This window comes from Crocodylus porosus, unplaced genomic scaffold, assembly GCF_001723895.1.
Source record: "Crocodylus porosus isolate Cpor-Errol unplaced genomic scaffold, CroPor_comp1, whole genome shotgun sequence".
NCBI classification, from domain to species: Eukaryota; Metazoa; Chordata; order Crocodylia; family Crocodylidae; genus Crocodylus; species Crocodylus porosus.
In genome coordinates this window covers 40,406,933-40,427,073 of record NW_017728943.1, presented here as the reverse complement: position 1 = coordinate 40,427,073, position 20,141 = coordinate 40,406,933, and the positions used below count along the sequence as shown (strand labels likewise).

Genomic DNA, 20,141 nt, shown 5'->3' with positions numbered 1-20,141 from the left:
GTTGTGACCTGATCATAAAAGGCAATCAGGTTGGTCTGACATGACCTGCCCCTAATGAAACCATGCTAGTTGCCCTTGAGCATCATCCCTGAACCCAGCCCATCACAGATTCATGCACTCTGAGCCAAAATATTGGGGAAGTACAGATATCTAAACAACTGCTATTCCTTCACTGTACCACCCTGTATTAAATTACTATATTTTAGTTTGCCATCTCCCTTAGAATTAAACCGTCTAGTCCTGGAGGAATAAGATAAGGGGAAAAAAACAGCTTACGTGGTGCTGCTGTGTCTTCTATATGGCTCACAGAAATAAGAAACATGGTCTCTCTCTCTCTAGGAAAAAAACACATGCTATACTCTTTGAAACAGGCATTCTATGTAAAAAGACCCTCTGTGTAAGGGTAAGAGTGATCAAAATTGTAGCCTTCATAGATTATGTACACAGGACAATTAAAATTAACAGGTACTCAAGACACTGGCACCAGACCTGCACGCTTCAAACAACTCAACCACTTCAGAAATTAATAAGAGGAATTTTGTTTTTAAATCACCACCAAAATTGTCAATTCAATTAAAGGTAGTCAGACTGAATGTCTATGATTAAAAACGTGCCATAGGCCAACACCTCTTTGGATAGTAAGAATGCTGAAATACATCAACAGGAGCAAAAAGGTGTACTGTCGCATATGTTTCACTCTTCAAGATCTACATCCCCAGATGGGTTTCATCTAACTGTATTCATGAGTATTCTGATCCACCAGATAAATTATTGTATCAGCATTCTGTATTTTTCCAGGCCTCCCTTCATTTTGTACAGGCCATGACCACTGGCTTGTCTACTCTAAGATTTAAAACTAATTAGTTGTACAATCCTCAAAGCCAACGCAAATATGCAAGTTCTTCCTGCTAGGGCATTGCTTACTATGCTACATATGCTGGCCCCCAGTACTAAAGGCTAATGTCCATTTTCTACTGTACCCTTTCTGGTTCCCAAATCTTTCCTCCAAAGCATAGTCCATTCACTTCATAAATGTTATTAATTAACTCCAGTTTATCCTCAAAATTTGTTATGATACAGCTGCATGCTTTCAATAAAAAAATCCCAAGGGGTGGAAATATGCCTCATCCCATAGAATTTATTCCTGGCAGGACAGGAGAGTTCACAGCAGGATCATAAACAAGCAGGTTATTTTTTGGTTGTTGGAAGCTACAATGTTGTGACCATGTTCAGAGAACAGGTACCTCTTATCCCTGAGGTACATCTGCCTCCAAAGGTTTTATGCCATGTACTTGAGGGAGAGGCTCAGGCTTCTGTATTGGCAGGAATCAGAACACTGATATGACTAGACTTGGCAGGATTCTTTTTTTTTTTTTTTAAATCAGTAAACATTGATAAGTGTTGATTTCACCTTACACCCACAGACCAACAAAAAAAAATACATCCATCATTAATAATCAAAATTTATGGAAAGGAGATGTACATTCCATCAGCCATCATTTTCCTTGCAAGGACAGGGGGAGCAGTTCTGCAAAACTGTGCTGACTGTAGTTTGGACTGCAATTCTCAAAAACCCTAGGAGACTGGGAACAAAGGAAGATAGAGTGACAAAGTAGGCAAGGGAGCTATGAATGAGCAGAGCCAGGACTCAGGGCAGCTCTGAATTCTGCCACACCTAAATATGACCAACGGAATTTATGAAGATGTTCTTAGAGTTAAGGCCAACTCAAACATGAGGAATACGAGAATCAGTGTTGGCAACCCAGTCAATTTATTGGTCAAATGTTGTCAATTGACTGCATGTTTTCTGACTAGTCAAAGATTATAACAATTTTTTTTGTTGTTGACAGAAATAGGATTTATTTTTGACACATTTCCTAATGGAAAATTTGTGGGTTTTCCGTGTATTATTTACACCTACTGGCCAAGTAGCAACTGTATGAAACAAGTTTGTTTACAGATGCAATGCATTTTAATAGGACATCTTAGTTCGTCCAGTTTTGATCAGGTAAAACCTTAACAGATTTCTTAGACTTAGCAGGTGCATCTATACGTGCAGTTAATGCAACTGAATATACTCTGGCTAATCCCGATGTCACTATTGTTTAAGCAAAGTAATTTACTGAACTGCCAGATACCACTTGTATCTGATGGGACTATCCAGTGACACAGTAAGTTAGTCTACTGTGCCCTAATTGTTGTGCACGTGTAGATGATGACGCTTTACTGTGCAACAAATTAGTCTGCTGCAGTCAAGTGTCTCGTCTAGATGTGCCCATCACGTATGAATGCACCTCTAGGAACTGGCTACAAAGATGGTCTCTTGTGCACTCCATGTCTCTCTTTTGTCCATGGCAAACAGGGGAAAATGTTAAGTTGAGAATTTACAGAATTTTCTCAAAACTTTATAAAACTGCTAGTTCTTATAAACGAGAGCCCATTCAAGGAGAACAAGTAGTTGATACTGCTCAACTTAACTTCTAAACAACAATCCTTTTGTAACTTTTACTTCATCTGATTTTCTTGGATATTACCAAAAGCATATACAAATAATCAGATTTGTATTTCAGCATTTGATAAGAGGATCATTTGAAGTAGTGTTCACCCTGTAAACTTACTGAAGGACTAAGACTGTTGACAAGTCTGGTTTATGATATGGTGGAGCTAAACCATGGAGGGTTTTTTTAGTCCTTGAGGACTGACTCCAGAGTTTCTCTAAAAGTTATGTTCCCATTACTAAGAACAAATGAGCCTCAAACTAGGGTTGAAAGTCAATAAAAGGGAACTGCTAGTGGTGCTGCCAGAAAGCTTCATGTCTTGTACCACTTTAGTAGTAGTATTATTGTAGGGTGCACCAATAAAGATTTTTTTGGCCAACAGCGATGGCTGATTATTACCCAGCCATAAATCGGTCAATATTAATCCAACTGCCAATATACAGCCTGGCAGCTTGAAGAGCAGCGTCCAGCCAGTAAGTTTGAGTGTGGGGTGGGAGGGGAAGGGGCGTGGGGGGGAACAGACTGGGGCTGTCACTGTGTGGGAGGGAAGGAGGAAGGAGGGGAGTGGGGCTGTGACAGGGGCAGGAGCTGCCCAGCCAGGGTGGGGCATGGGATGGAGCTACGAGCAACTTGTCCAGGGACGCAGTGCCCACCACTGCATGCACCCCCGAGGGGGAGACAGAGGGCATGTGCCCACCTGGATTTGTGCACAGGGTAAGGGTGGGCTGCCCACTGTGGGCTCAGAGGCAGGGGCTATGCTAGTTTCTTCCCAGCAGGGGGGCTGAGCTGGGGCTGTGCTCAGGGTGAGCGGTGGTGGCTCTGGGAGCCAAAATTTGCTGTAGCCCCCCATATCCACCCCTCCAAACACCACTGCCCACCCTAAGTAGCCCTGGCCCAGCTGCCCCCCGCCAAGACGAAGCTGGCACAGACCCGAACCTGCACCGGCAGCCTGCCCACCACCTGCACATATCCTGGGGGCACATGCGCCCCCATGCCTCCCACACAGGGGTGCACGCATAGCAGCCAGAACCCACCCCCCAACAACCCCTGCACACAGCTCTGCCTCCTGCCCCACCCTGGCTGGGCAGCACCTACTCCTGCCCTAGCCCCATTCCCTCTCTAACTGTGGCGACATGCCCCCCTCCCCACACACCCCTTCCTCACACCCCTTCTTCCCCACAGACTTACTGGCCAAATGCTGCTCTCCAAGCTGCTGGGCTGCACTCTTGGCCGTGTGCATACTGCAGCTGCACACATGCATGTGGCATTTATCAGTGGCCACACTGGCCAGAAAAAGCTGACTGCCAGTAATGTCAATTTTCCTTTAATCAGTGCCGATATGATATGGACCAATACATCAGTATTCTTATTTATAGCTTACTTGAATATTCTACTTTTTAAATAAATTTTGCTATTAAGTATTAACCAGACTTAATTTCAATATACTCTAATATAATTAATATAGATGTTTAAGAGCAATTATATCTGCTAGTATAGTTTGATGTTAAATTTACACTTGATATGGTAGAATAAATTAGACTCAACCTACCTCAAAACTGAAGAGAAAAAAAAATGACCAATATTCTCAATAATAATTTTAGCTAGACTAATAGTTACTGCCACATTTGGCAAGATGCACTATTTTAAGGACAGAATATAATCATACAAGTATGCTAATATGCAGGTGAAATCACTACAGTACTAGTTTCACTAGTAATAAAAAAATTCAACAGAAACCTTCACCACCCATTTCCTGTTTTAATGCTCCACTATTTCATAATGCCCACATAAATACATTAAAATATTCTCAGGCATTTGCTGGGTACAGCAAAATATACTCACATTTTAGCACATTAATAACTACCCATTCATGAACAGATTTTCTCAGGTGGAACTAAAAAAAACCAGCCTCTTCAAAGCCTAAAATTATTCTAACTAGGTCCAAATGCAACTAAACAAAAGTGCTAGTTTCTCTGGCTAGTATTAAAACATTTGTTTAAGAAACAAAAAACTAAAGGGTTTTTTAATGATTTTTTAAGAATAAAAATGTGGAAAGTATTGCTAAGGAAAACTGGCAAGGAACATAGATTACATTTGTTGAGCTACAGTTCAGCTAAATAATTCAGTTAAACTAAAAACTGTTCAACTGTAATCAACAATAAAAAGTTTCACCCCAAGCAGGTTCTAGTTTGTGGATTTTGTTTACAGCATCACAGATTTAAATAAAATAGAATTAGTGAACCATTAGTATATTATTTTCCCAGAAGCAGTACTTACTTATGGTTCTATTTTGCCTTTTAAGCATGTACAGCTCTTCAGTTTACTGAAACACTTGATTGGAATGGTTTAGACAGGGATGATCCTGCTTTTTGCACAGTTTGGACTAGATTACCTTCTGAGGTCCCTTCCTGCACTACTCTTCTATGATTACATTTATCATTTTATAAGTGATACCTACAGATATCAAGAACTCTTTTTACAAAATGGAAGGACTGGTTTCATTTCCAAACAAGTAGAAGAATAAAAGACCCACTGAAATAAGTAGAACTCAATCCAATCCTAAATTTGCCTATCCTGCCTATGCCTGTTTGGAAACTGCAGTCATTCAGTAAGCACTGCCTACATTTTAATGATAACTGTTGCACTTTTCACCAAAAAATTAAAGTATACACAAATTAGGGTAAGATATACCTCTATCGTTGGATGAGTATTATGCTTATAAGCAGTATACAGAGGAAACTGAATCTGAAAGATTTTTGCCACGCACAGCAACAATTTTTCCTTCTCATCAGTACTCCATAAGCTAAAAGCATCAGAGCTCTTTGCAGAGTCTTCTTCTGTCAGGATACAAGTTCTCGAAGAGTCTAAGTTTTTCTCTAAGGATTTTTGTTGTTCTCCATGTTCATCTTCATGAGACTCTCTTTCTACATTCAGTGGCTCATCAGCTTGATTATTCTGATCTTGCCATGTTGAATCTATGTTAATAGTGCAATGTTTACAGAGCTGGTCCCGCAGAGCTTGAACTTGGGCAATCACTAAGTTAATAAGCGCACACACTACTTGATTAAAGATCTCCAAATGCTTATACTCCTTGAAACAGCACAAACATTGTCTGTAAGAGAAAAAAAGAAAAATCAAAGTAAAATTTCTTGGAGTATCTTAGCTGTAGAATATCTAAAAATGATAAATCTCACAGACTAGATTTTGTCAATTTAAAACAGCTAAGAAATAAAAGGAGAAAAATCACCAATCTAATTATTTAAATAGCAGCTAATGATGAGGAAGACTTCCATAAAAACATTAAAAACAACAGCACACATAACAGGCCCTTAGAGGTGGGAAACTAGAAAAGACTTCATGCATTCTTACAGGCAACTCAACCATTTCTGACAATAGAAAGACTGCAATGTCTTTCTATAGTTGGCATTTTGACTAAAATTAACACACAAACAAACCAACCAACCAGAGTTGGCCTGACAAGATAAGGCCAAACATATTGTTCTACCATGCAAAGAAATCAAGGTGTGTTCTTGAGATTGCTCTTGAATCCTTCCCTCCCTGCTTGTCACAGGTGTAGCTACAGGAGACAGTTACTGCAGTTGCCTAATTAGCTCCGCAGTGAAGTCTCAGAGCCTACACAGGTGACCCTGTAGGTTGCAGTAAACTAATAAATGCCGTAGTAGGTTAGTACTCATAAACACAAGAACTATCCTGTGACAGCTTATTTAGTGCACCTCATCACACATGTAGACACTGATGGGGCTGGCTGGGGTAAAGGGTGCTTCAGTATGGGGGCTGCCTGCCTGTTAGCCCTATGCTGGAGCACCCTCATGCCGCAGCCAGCCCCTCTGCAGTACGGTGAGCTGGGTCAAAGCAGCCCTGGGCTGGCAGGCTGACAACTCCTGTCAGCAGGGGCTGCTCTGACCCAGCTCATTGCACTGCAGTCCCAGGCGCACATGTAAGCACAGCGCCCAGAAGCAATAAACTTCAACATGAACTGTGCTGGTGTTTATTCAGTCAAATTAATTCCACATGTAAATGCACTCACCTTTTACCAAGAACAGTATATGAAGCTATTTACCTTTCTTGCCAATTATGCAGAAACTAAAGCAACTAAAACATACTATATAATAACTAGGTGTGCACCAATAAAGATTTTCTTGGCCAATACTGATAACCGATTATTAACCAGCCAAATTGGCTGATACTGATCCGGTAGCCAATTTACAAAAATACAGTCTGACAACTTGGAGAGCAGCATCCTGCCAGTAAACCTGGGGTGGGAAAGGGATTATGGTAGGGCAGATTGAGGTTCCCATGGTGAGGGAGGCAGGGGCCTACCCAGCCAGGCAGTGAACTTGACCCTGGGGCCAGGAGCAGAATAGAGCCACAGGCAGTGCATCGGGGGGGGGTCACATTCGCCACCCTGGCTGGGCATGCATGCAGCATTTATCAAAGACATTATCAATGACGTTATCAGCTACACCGGACAAAAAAAGGCAATGGTTGATAATGTTAATTTTCCTTTTATCAGTGCCAATCCGATTGGTGCACCTCTAATAATAAGAAAGTTTACTATGTGATCGCATGATTACGTAAGGTTCAGATTCCTTTTTATTAATTGATAAGTAGGACCCCTGCAAACAGCTATATCTCTTTCTACATGAGGCGATGCCAGTAGTTTCTTCAGCAATTTCCCCTCTACCCAGAAAGCCAGCCACAGGGATATCCCTGTGGAGGCATCAAATAGGCAAGCAATGTTTGAGAATTACAGCACTCTCTTCCATGGCAAGATCCAGATGTAAGGCAGGGAAGTGTGGCACATGCACAGCAAGCTCTAGTAGGGCTGTGCAAAGCTTTGATCTCCAATTCAGTTTGGAGGAGATTTGGCCTAATTCAGTGGCCAAATCTCCGAATCGAATTGGGAGTCCCATTAAAAAGTCCAAATCAAATCCAAAGCCTCCGAATCTATTTGGAAAAGATAAAGAAATTCAAATCATCCCTCTCTGAATCAGTGCCAAACCTCCAATTCTGATTTGGCCAAATCGAGTGGGGACAGTGATTCTAATCGCTGAATCGAATCACTGTCCTCTGAATCAGCCAAATCCAAATCGAATACTTCCCTATTCGCACAGGCCTAAGCTTTAGCTCTGTCAGTCTAACTTCTGCTGGAGCTCCATAAGTGCTGTGAGCTCTAAGCTCACCAGCTAATTGATGCAGGCTCTGGCCAGATCGGGAGTTGGAATCATTGCCAACAGTCTCTTTTCCCCTTTTGGTGAATTCAATGGCAGGAGAAAGGCACCCCTCCTGGATCCACACTTCTCCCACCAACAAATAAACTTCAAAAGATACTCTACTAATGTCTTTAAAACTTGGACGTTTTTCTAAAGGATAACCACAAACAATGCAAATGGTTCTTTTACAAGTACTCACTTCTAACCGCAGTTCTCCGAGATGGGACTCTGCATAATCAGGGTGACGTTATACATTACAATTAGACCATAATTTTATTTAAAAGATGAGTGTCCACATATTAGTGCTCATTAACAAAAGCTAAGAGCCCTTTAAACATCTTAAAGTTGCACCACTTCGGGTGAGGATCATCTTCAAACCCTACTACCTAGCTTGAGTTATCTTAACTTCTGTCTGTTCCACTAAGATAGAATGATCAGTTTGTAGTCCTCCAGCATCCCAGGAGGCATGACTCCTAGCATGGACAAGCCATTATCTAGAACTCTACGACCCTGGGCTGACACCTGAGGACAGCAGGGCAGCAAACATGTAGGGAGAAGGAGAGAAGAGGGGTGAGGAGGCAGGTGGCAGGGGCGTGATCCAAGTAGCAGGGGAGTGACAGGAGCTCCTGCTTCACTCCTTTTCCCTCCCCAGTTTATACTTCCACTAGATAGTCAGTGAGTGGGTCAGACACACAGCAAACATGGCAACTCCTAGCCATGACCTGGCTTCCTGGCACATCAGAGCTGTGCACTTTAGAGAGGGTATTAACCCTTAAGGTGCGACTTCTCATAGCATGTGCCAACATTAACACCAACTAACATTAATACCAACTAGAGTTAACACATGCTAACTGTAAAGTGTAAGAACACCCTCACACTCATGAATTGAGTACAGCTCTGAGGGTAAAGCTTTTCTTTGCAAGGCCACTGAGGGATCTTTTGCTCACTCCTACTGCTTCCCTCACTATTCTTGAACTTATTTTCACCTTCCTCAGAAGCACCTGGTGTTGGCTACAGCTGAGCCTGAAGATTTTGACTGGGATGTTCCAGTGCACCTGCTGGGACTTAAGACCACCAGTGCCTGGCTAGAGGGTCTTGCCCCTCCTCTCAAGTACAGACCAATCAGCATATTTGGGTCAGGAACAAATTTTACTCCAGGGTCAGACTAGTACAGACTGTGCACGTTTTTGCCTTCCTCTGTAGCATGGGGTGTGGGGCCCTCTTCCTTGGATCTCTCAAGCATGTTTTTAATAACCCTCATGGCAGCAAGACATTGGCTGCTATTTACCTGTGGTGGGTTAAACTGTCATGCCTTGTGGTTGTGTCAGTGTTGACTGTTTAGTTTTACTAATAGGATGGACAATGGATTTGTACAGAAAGGTCTGGATAGCAATGATCCTGCCTCTGGTGGGGATTTGGACTAAATGACCTCTGGAGGTCTCTTCCAGCCTATGATTCCAGAATGGAGTTATAAAAAGAAGTTTCCACCACTTCCCAGGGTTCATTACCAGTTAGGACTCCAAGGAAAAGGAAAACTGAGCAGGGAGTGTAAAGATGCACAATTTATCCCAACAAATTTTAATGGTTAATATTTAATTTTATCAAATCATGGTTTATTATGTTGCCCAATATTGTTCTACTGTCTCCTTATACTCGAGACTGTTCTTGTGGCCATTTACTTCCTCTTGGTTTACACTTACACAGTTAGCTCCTTTGAGCAGAAACCATCTTTTTATTGTATTTACAGAGTAGGTAATAAGTAGTCCAGTATTCACAGATATTACAGTAATATACATTATCATCATCAGGATTATTTTCTCCTTTAAGTGGCCCAAACATATTCCAATTACTGGGATATATTAGTAAGATGTGGCATCAAGAGGAAGGTAGGAAAACGAGTCCTAATCAAAAAATCATTATAGAATATCTAATACTGTGTCTCATCTTGAAGCCAAGCCTAAGGAATAATGCTCTGTAAAAACACTGATACAATCTTGATTAGAGAACACCTATAAAAGGCTGCCTTAGCCCAAGATGGAAACTTATAACCTGAGGTAAAAGCACAGCATCTAAAAGTATGTCTTGACAAAGTCTGTGAAGATGTCACCTTACCTTTCTAATTCCAGTATGATACAAACAAATAAGAGCATCAAAATAGTAAAATAAGACAGTTTAACAGCCAATGTGTGAAACTGCACATTACTGAGCATGAGACTTTAGAAACAACAATCAGCTTATAGGCTGACTAGTATAAAAACTGTGACAACTTCAGGCAGAAATCACACGTGAGGACTTAAAACTATTTATCCTCAGAAGACTCAGTACAATGTACTTGCAACTCATCAACTCTCCTGCCTGATGGAAGAGTACTGGAAGTACTTTCTAAAGACAGATGAAAAAACTTATTCTTAGGAATGTGAACAAATGGAAACAAATGATGTTCCTCTGACCTCTTCTTCATTGTATCTGAGGGTATAAATCAGGAATGGTCAATTATTAGGGCTGCAGACCCACTTAATGAGTTTTGGTGAGCTGTTGAGGGCCAGGGGGGCAAGGGGGAGAAGATGACAATTGATCCTATCCAGCCTGCCGACCATCAACACAAGCCTGAGGAGGGAGGGCTGTACTCCACAGCCAGGGCCAGACAGCGTTCAGACTTCTCTGTCCCCATCCCATCCACCCCAGCTTCCTGTTGGCACTGCACAGTTCTGGCACTGAGGCCACTAAAAGCTGGGCCTGCTTGGGACAGGGCACAATGCAGCATGTCGAATAGCCATCCCATCTACCCACCTGCCTGCCACAATGAGCCACTGCCACCACGCCGCACCAGGAAAATTGGGAGCAGTTGCCCCAGGCCAAGCCCCCACCCTGCAGCCAACACAGACTTGCATCCTAGCAGCATCAGGGCAGCAGCAGCTCATCATGTTGGGTGGACAGGCAGGACACCTAGTCAGTGCTCTGCATTGTGCTCAGTCCCATCTGGACCTGGTTGCTGGCAGCTGTGTTGCCATGACTGCACAGCCACAGTGCCAACAGGAAGCCAGGCTTGTGGGGGGCAGAGGGAGGGGGAGAAGGGAAGGAGCCTGCACACTGCATGGCCTGGCCAGCCCCAGCTGTGACAGAGCAGAGCAGCACAGGACGCAGTCCTCCCTCCTCAGGCTCTCAACAGCAGCCTGTGGGCCAGACAGGATGAACTGGTGGCCTGGATACAGCCCGCAGTATGTATTTTGCCTACACCCGGTATAAATAAATGTCTACTCAAGAAGCAGATCAACTAACTGTGCATGGATGTGTCCCAACATAGCTGATGTGTTTCTGTGGGCAAAACACACCGCCTACTGTCCTGACTCTTGTTCCTGTGGGACAGCAGGAGAAATGTTGCCCACTTACAGAGACGCGACCTAGGGAATCTCCAGTATGCGACTCTAAGTGGGGAAAGCCAGATCCAGTGCAGTCCTGGGGCTTGGATCACCAATCAGCTGATTGGCAGTTTCAGTTCCCAGGCCACACTAGAGTGAGTTCAACCCTCTGGTGTGGACCCGTGGTCAGGACTGACAATAGCTGTTCAATATTCGCAATGCTGGGACCACAGAGGCATATCAACATGCACCCAGGGAATCCTGACACAAAGGCAATGCCTGTTTACACTGTGAATTCCAAAACAAGGATGTGGAGATATCTTTTGTTTGTTTCTCATCTTTCCTTTTTCCTGATCCAGTAGAGATGAAGTGTCAGAGTCAAGTGAATCTGAACAGCCAACTTATTAATGGATCAACTGCTAGATAAGAGGATTCAGAGTTTCCAGATATAGAAAACAACTGACAGCACTAATTCTACTGTCTATGGCTTTCCTAAATTCTGGTTCTCCAGATACCATCACATCCAGAAAGCTGGTGAGTACCTTCTCACAAACACTAAAATAATTATTATTTTCTTCCTATAACCAACCAGCCACACTGACAACACCTAGTCATTTCTGGATCCAGTTTAGAAAGATCTTTCTCATTTTAGAGCATATAGCTTTTCTCTGCTAAGCCTCCCAAACTGTTTTTTCTATTTCTTTCTCCACTGTTTCTACAGCCCTAGTCCCCTTTATACAACCTTAACTGTTGGTGGAAAAATCTTGCCTGCAACTCACCTACCATGGAAAATACTCCATTTGTTCTCAAATGTCACCTAATTTTTATTAAATCATAGTTTTTCTTTCCTGCCTCAATTGCTTTCCCTACAGTTACACCACTCCTCAACTATATTATTTATCTTTATAAACCATTCTGCAATATGAAAAACTAGTTTGCACTGCAAATAGAGAAATATGAGATTAAGAACTGAAAAGTATTTCAACTGGGGCATGACATTATAAAAAAAATTCAAACAACTTACTCCAAAGGTAATTTTCCCCCTAAAAGCTAACTCCTTTAAATTAATTAGTGAGTAAAAAAGTACCAGTAAAAACAAAGAAGAGCCAACATTAATTTTAAGAAGATACAAGGAATATTAGCAATTTGAATTATAGATTTTATTGCAGATAGCAACAGTGATTTCTTTTTAAAGGATCATTAATGTTGAGTCACTGTATCAGGATACTGTAAGAACAGACTCACATGATACTGAAATTCAAAGCAATTATTCCTGAATGTTTTTCCTAAATAAAGAGGGGGGAAGGGAATGTGCACCAGAATATTTCACATTAAGCAGCAACATACATGTTTTTTTATTATATGTTGTTACTAGTATTTAATAGGCTCTCCTATAGCTTTTGGAATTCTAGTCAGTGCTTCAAAGATATGTTTTATCCACACATGCATCAGATGACCTGGCACTCAGGTGTTTAAATATAAATGAGTGCCAAAATGTTCTCTATTCTCCATCTGTCATGTGAGTCATCATATTACACTCAAAGTATCTACCATACTTACTTAAATCCAAGACACATTTCCACCCCCCTCTCCTCCCCCAGTTCAACATGGAGAAAAAAGAAAACCATGTGGTGTGGCCTGGGGGGGAGATTGTACTTTAGTAGGGGAGGGACTCCAGCTCTGGCTCCAGGACTGGAGCTAGACCTGGAGCCAGAGCTGGAGCTACTGCTACTGCCTGGCTGGGGCCAGAGCCACCATGTAAGTGCACACTGATGGCAGAGTCAGAGCCACCACACAGGCTAAGTAGTGGTGACAGCAGGAGCAGACGCGCGGGGGGCACTGCTTTCCCCACTGCAGTGGTTAAAAATTTTAAATGACAAATATATATTTCTCCATATACAGAATACAATTATTGGTAGGTTGTCTTAAATTCAAAGTCATCTTGGATTCAGGTAAATTCAATATTTTGTTCACTCTAGTTATTTTATATTTTTTTTTAAACAAACAGGTCCTACTAAATATTGGAGTCCCATATCAAGAAAAGACATTTATGAATATACCTTTGTGTCCAGGAGTTGATGTAAGCAAAGATCTTGAGCGCATGTTCCTTTCTGAGCTGCAGCCCATCACCAATTTCAATGTCAGATACTAAAGAAAAACAATATCATTAATGATACAATAAATTTTTAATATTTCTTTTTAATTGCTATATTAAGTATAGTGACCTTATGCTGGAGGCTTCTTAGCATGGAAACATACTTACAAGCTAAATGGAACCTTTTCACAAAGCTAAAATCTAGGAAAACATGTCTGTTTTTTGTAAAAAAAAAAGTATGAGATGTTTTTTATAAGTAGCAAGGAAGCAGAGAGTGAAAAAGATCTAGGCACCTAATTGTGCGACACTAAAGGCCTTGTTACACCTTAGGCTGTGAGCCACACAAACACTGATCCATGATAGTACTAGGTCAAGTTTGAAGCAGCCACACTTCAGGCCACCAGGAGCCTGAAGGACTAAAAGGTAAAAATCTCCTCCCTCCATCCCATTCCAGGCTCCACCCATTCCCTCCCCCTGCCCCCAGGGCTACCACCCCTGCCCCACCCCACCCTCACTTACTCATACCTGCCAACACCATCTGTCCCAGGGGAACAGGCAGGGAAGGGTTAACCTGCCTGCCTGATATCTGCCACCATTGCCATGCTGCTATTCTTTTCCAAACTGAATCCTGTGTAGAGAGCAGCAGCCACCAGGCAGGCACATTAACACTTTCCTGCCTGCTCCCCTGGAGTAGACAGCATGGGCATCCACAAGTAAGGGGGGGGAAGGGAAGTTCCATGCAGTGGACCACATCTGAGTCAGTGGGGGAGTGGCAGGTATGGTGTTTACACTAAGGTGTAGCCTCAAATGGCTAACACTTTTGTGTAACACACCCTTAGTAACAGGGATCAGAGATAAACCTGCCCTGGAGTGGTATAACTTTGAGCCACCTGACAAGTGCTTAAAACCAGTTTCAGGTGTTAATCCAGATGTTAAGTGTTCCAGCCACCACCACCCAAAATTACTGTGTAAAAGACCTTAAGTGTGTAATTAGCTGGTCCCAGCTAACCAACACATACTAAAAAATCCTCATCCTGAAGTGCTTAACTACATATGCTAAGCAAGACTTTTTAAAAATGGCATTTTTAGCAGAAGACTCGTATTTAAGCATTTTTAAAATGACTTGATTTTTAAGAGAACAGAGCACCAAGGAGTTCTCTCTCATCAGCTTCATCAGGACCATATTATGTGGTCAGCATTTTGGAAAGTTGAAGAACACATTCATCAACAGAACACTCAAAAATTCAGGAAAAATGCCTGCTTTTAGATAAATATGAATCCTTTATTTTGCCACTTAATTTTGATGTTTCAACTACTTTTCATATTTACTGTATCTATTATTATTTCAGTCCATTACATTCCTTGTTTCTAACCATTACCATTACACTGCTGAAATTCAGGCAATAACTGATCACCCATTTCTCACATTTACTATAGTTAAAATCTGAAAGAACCACACAGTAAATTCACTTTTGGGAAGTATGAAAATAAGATATTTCTCATAGATCATCATTACCATCAGATGCTCTGGACTTATTCTTGAATTTAACAGAATCAAACCAAACTCCGATAGACACTCCTAAATTCTGCACTCCAGCACCCTTGGTCACATCGCTCTCCAATTACCAGACTCCACTAATTTTAAGCCCCCCTCTAGACATCTAAAGCAGTCTTACACTTCTTGTTTTGTAACTGCCATAAAAACAGGTCTTCTCCAAGCCTCCTTCACTAAAGGTCTTGGTTCTCTTTATGGAAATACTGGTCTCTAGTTTCAGACAAGTTTCAAATTGTTTATATATAAACTACTTCGGACTACATGAAAAAGAACTCACTTATTTGGGTTATTCAGCTGGCTCCAAAATGTCTGTATAGCCTCCAACATCAGCTTTGCAAAGGCCCAAAAAGATTTCTGTCACTACAGGTTTCCAAAAATTTTAAAAGGTAAAGAAATTCCAATGCCAAGGTAAGGGTAACAAACATATCACTCCAGGGAATATGGTTCAATGAACATTAAAGATTTTCTTTAAAATAAAAATACTACAATGCCAAGATACGGTGCCTAGAAATCCAACATTTAAAAGATAGAAAGAATCAATTTACAATTCACATTTCTGTATTACTTTTTTTTAACAAAAATCTATTGTAACACTTGAGATCCCTAAGAAACAACAATAAAAATGAAATACTGCTGTACTCAGTACAGATATTCAGTTCTAGATATCTGAAAGCACTGTGTGTTTAGTCAGTGTCACTGTTTCACAATGGCCTGTACAGGCTTTACAATATATACAATGTTTTACAAAAGCAATCCCAGTGTGACCCTAACAGCATAAAAATGGCAAGGGGATTCAGACATGAGTTTCACCTGATGCTACTTCTAAGCAAAATGCAAGGCAAAAACCACAACCAACCAATTTCAATGTCATAGTTAATAAAATAGGAAATTAATTAAATGGACTGTTGAGAACCCTACCTCTGTCCCATTGAGTAATCCTCTAGATTCTAGGTAACCAGAAACTAGTGCTATGATCCTCAGACACCAGTCTTTATTATTAGTGATCCATTTCAATAAAATAAGGCATAACAAAAATGTAAGAAATTAGACACTGCTACATCAAAAGCAGAGGTGTGAGAGACAAGCCAACAAAGCCCCATCATTCAGCCTGCAAGGCCAGGAATTAATGGGGGCAGGATCCACCAATGAAATCAAAAGATACAGAACTCCCCTGGGGATATGTTTTGTCAGTGGCAGACAAAACAGCAGGGCAGGGGTATTATTAACCCCTATGGCCCCACCTCAGTTGCCAAAGGTGGAGGTGGATCTGGTCCCCATGGAATCCCTTGCATTTGATACCCTTGATCTAAATAAATCTAAAGCAATGATTCTCAGCTCCCTGCAAGTCTATGAGGAAGAGGCATGAGGGGAGTGCAGTTCAAAACCCCTCATGTGAGGGAGGGAGGCAGGGGCAGTGGCTGGGGGCATGGGACCCAGGGCAGGGAGTGGGATGGAGACACAAGCAGCTCATTCAGAGAGCATAGGGAGGGATGACTCCCCACCACTGCACACACACACCCCTAGCAAGGCACAGGGGCCATGTGTCCCCCCAGATTTATGCACAGGGCAGATGCAGACTGCTCACTGTGGACTCAGGCCTCTCTCCTCTGCTGCCTTTCCCTTGGGAGCCCTGTGCCAATGATGTACCCCCCCTGCCCAACACTAGGGGCAGTGACTTGTGCCTCCTGCTGCCAGGCAGGCGGGGGACACATGGCTGGTGCACGGTTCCCGAGGTAAAGGCAACAGAATGGAGAGAGTCCTGAGCCCACAGTGAGCAGCCCACATCTGCCGCACGCTAAAATCTGAGGGGGGGGGGGCACATGTCCCCCATGCCTCCCCTGCACGGTCCACACAGCAGCAGGGAGCCACCCTCCCTCACATAACCCCTGAATGAACTGCCCACAGACCCATCCACCCTGACCCCAGGTCCCATGCACTGCCCTAGCTGGGCAGTGCCCCTAGCCCCAGCCCCACTCCCTCCCTCATCATGGGAGCTTTTCCTGACCACGTGCATGCGGCCTCCCCTGTGTCTCATTCCTAAGAGCCCCAAGCAGGACCCCATGCAAGCTAAAATGCTGCCCGACTGCAAGGGGAAACCCAGGGGAACCCAGGCATTCGAGGGCCCTGGCCCCATGGGCAAGAAGGAACCCAGGCATCCAGGAGGCCCAGCCAGAATGCATAATTATATTTATCAGAGAACATCAGTAGCTACAACAGCCAAAAAAAGCCAGTAATGTAAATTTCCCTTTTATCAGTGCTGATCCACTAGGCAACCAATATATCAGTGCACCTAGTTAAAACCATATCTCCTGAAAGATTTTGTGTGTGGCCCTTGACCGCTCACCATTACTTGTTATGGGGCCCCTCCCACCAAAATAACTGCCCTGCTCTGGTCTAGTGTCTTGTAGCAAGATAATCAAGAAACAAATACTATTAATAAAAGTAAAGTATGGAGCCAAAAATACTAGCATATCGAATGAGCCCTTGGAAAAGAAATATTCTGGATTTGTACATTCTCATCTCTTCAGGTCTGCAGAGCACTGGCCTGTTGAACAAAAATATTTTTTTCCAGGTACATGCAATAGTTTGCTTTAAGTTGTTGCTAAATCAGAGGTAGGCCAGAACCAGCTCACAAAGTACTTGGATCCATATCAGGCCACAGCCTTGACCTGACCAACACAGCCACACATCCTCAGCTGCCACCCTACACTCAGGCTGGTTAAGGCTGTTCTGAAGCCTGCAGCAGAGTCTAGCCCTCCACCCTCTGACTGGCACCAAAATGACCAGCTGGGATAGCTGACCCTCCAGTTCTCCCATATAAACCTCTGACCTAGAACAGGGAATATCCAGGCAACCGGGCTCAACCTCACACCAGACTGCTTCTGTTCCCTCTGGCTTGTGCTTCAACTCTGCTGTCTGCTTGAGCTCCTGGCTTCTCAACCCACCTTGCTCTCCAACACTGTTCCCTATTGATCTCTCAGGTTCTTGACTTGGCTTGTTCCTAGAGTCCACTCTTAGGCCAACCTCCTGGGGTCTTGACCCAGCCTGTACCTGGATTCTGCTCATACCTCCTGAACTCTGTCAACAACTCAATCCCTGAGTAACCCCAGACCTGGATTCCCACAACCCAGCATGACTATCTGGTCCATGAGATTAGCGGCAAGCAGCTCATCCAGGCACATTTCCTGAACCTCTTGCCCATATCAAGCCACTGATTCTACCCATGGCCTCTGCCCTACCTCCCCGCACCCCAATCTCCTAAGGCAGGGGTGTTAAAAATCTGGCCCACAGAACCATATCATCTAGCTCCCAGCACTGGACCTGGGTCTTTAATTGACCCACATGCCACACCGAACTGGCCCTGCACAGAGGGTCCAGAACATGCACTACACCAAGCATCTGACTGGGGCCAGCCCAGGACCTTCCCTCACCTACTTGCCAGATCCAACACCTAAGCTCCAGCTTCAGCTGGTTCAGGGGCATATGGCACCCCCTCTGGGTGACTACTCCAGCTGGTCTGGGGAGGGTGCCACATGCAGCACACATGTAGTCCTGAACTAGCCAGAGCAGGCACTGGATCCGGCACTGTGGTGGAAGGTATCTGTAGGTCCTCCTCATGCTTGATCCAGCACCTGCTTTGGCTGCACACAGAACCCATCCCAGACCAGCTGGAATGGGTGCCACATGTGGCTCACATCCCAAGCCTGCCAGAGGTTGCCACATGCAGCTCAATCCTGGACCACACTGGATCCCATATGTGCAGGGAGGGTGGCATCTGTGGTCTCAATCTCACCTGTGGGGCTAGCTCCACACTGCTCATCCAGCCCATGGACTAGTCCCTACATCACTTACTTGGTCCACAGGGCCAGATTAGCTTGACATCTATGTCCTACAGCACATGCCACTCACCATTGCCACTGAACGTGGCCCTCCCCACTGCATTTGGGGATGGAGACTGGGCCTGTGGGTAGAGGCACACAGTGGAGGTGGCAGCAAGTGGCCTGGATATTATGGAAGAGCATGTCAATCCACCACTCTAAAATGTTGTCAACCTGTTTATTTCAGCTTTTATAAGTCTACTTGACACCAACTATAAGAGTGGCTCAGAGTAAATACTTGTTTCATAGTTAGTAGGGTCGGAAGGGACCCGAGCAGATCATCAAGTTCGACCCCCTGCCATGGCAGGAAAGAGTATGGCGGGGAGGGTCAAACAACCCAAGCAAGGTGACTGTCTAGCCTTATCTTAAAGACACCCAGTGTGGAGCCAGCACCACTTCTCCTGGAAGTTCATTCCAGATCCTAGCCACCCTGACAGTGAAGTAGCGCCTTCTGATATCTAGCCTAAATCTACCCTCTGCCAGCTTGTGACCACTATTCCTGGTCACTCCTGGCAGTGCTTGGGGAAACAGGGACTTCCCCAGTGCCTGCTGATCCCCCCTGACTAGTTTGTAACAGGCCACTAGATCCCCCATCAGCCTTCTCTTGTGGAGGCTGAACAGGTTCAGGTCCCGTAGCCTCTCCTCGTAGGGTCTGCCGCGCTGACCCTTGATCATCCAGACGCCCTCCTCTAGACCCTCTCCATGTTGTCCACATTCCTCCTGCACTGCGGCGCCCAGAACTGGACACAGTACTCCAGCTGCGGCCTGATCAGTGTTGCATAGAGGGGGAGGACAACCTCCTTGGACCTGCTTAAGATGCATCTGTGGATGCATGACAAGGTGCAGTTGGCCTTCCTGACTGCATCCCTACACTGCCAGCCCATGTTCATCTTGGAGTCAATGATGACTCCAAGATCCTTCTCTGCCTATGCCCTGACGAGAAGGGAGTTCCCCAGCCTGTAGGTCTGCTGCTGGTTCTTCCTCCCCAGGTGCATCACCTTGCACTTGTCAGTGTTGAATCTCATCCTATTCTCATCTGCCCACCCTTGTAACCTGTCTAGGTCCGATTGCAGCCTATTCCTCCCTTCTAGCACGCCCACATCCCCCCACATCTTAGTGTCATCAGCAAATTTGAACAGGGTGCTTTTTATACCCTTGTCCAAGTCACTGATGAAGATATTGAACAGTGTGGGCCCGAGGACCGAGCCCTGGGGGACCCCACTGCCCACATCCCTCCAGGTCGAAAATGACCCGTCCACCACCACTCTCTGGGTGCGGCCCTCCAGCCAGCTGGCGACCCATTTGACTGTGTAGGTGTTGATACCACAGTCCCCCAGTTCTTTCATGAGAACGGAGTGACAGACAGTGTCGAAGGCCTTCCGAAAGTCCAGAAAGACTACGTCCACTGCTACCCCTGCATCTAAGGATTTGGAGACCTGGTCATAGAAGGCCACCAGGTTGGTCTGACAGGACCTGCCTCTGATGAACCCGTGTTGGTTGCCTCTAAGCATAAGCTCCCCCA

At 44.1% G+C, this 20,141-nt stretch overlaps 1 protein-coding gene across 2 annotated transcripts in view; it reads right to left on the bottom strand.

Moving 5' to 3' along the window:
- Positions 1-20,141, bottom strand: part of USP34 (ubiquitin specific peptidase 34) — a 256,166-nt gene that overhangs the window by 192,882 nt on the left and 43,143 nt on the right. For both annotated transcript variants that reach the window (XM_019549212.1, XM_019549213.1), the window contains exons 2-3: positions 13,152-13,239; positions 5,190-5,610 (exon numbers count right to left, since the gene is read on the bottom strand). In XM_019549212.1, coding sequence (XP_019404757.1) covers positions 5,190-5,610; positions 13,152-13,239 — 509 coding nt within the window. The remainder of the gene's footprint in view (positions 1-5,189; positions 5,611-13,151; positions 13,240-20,141) is intronic.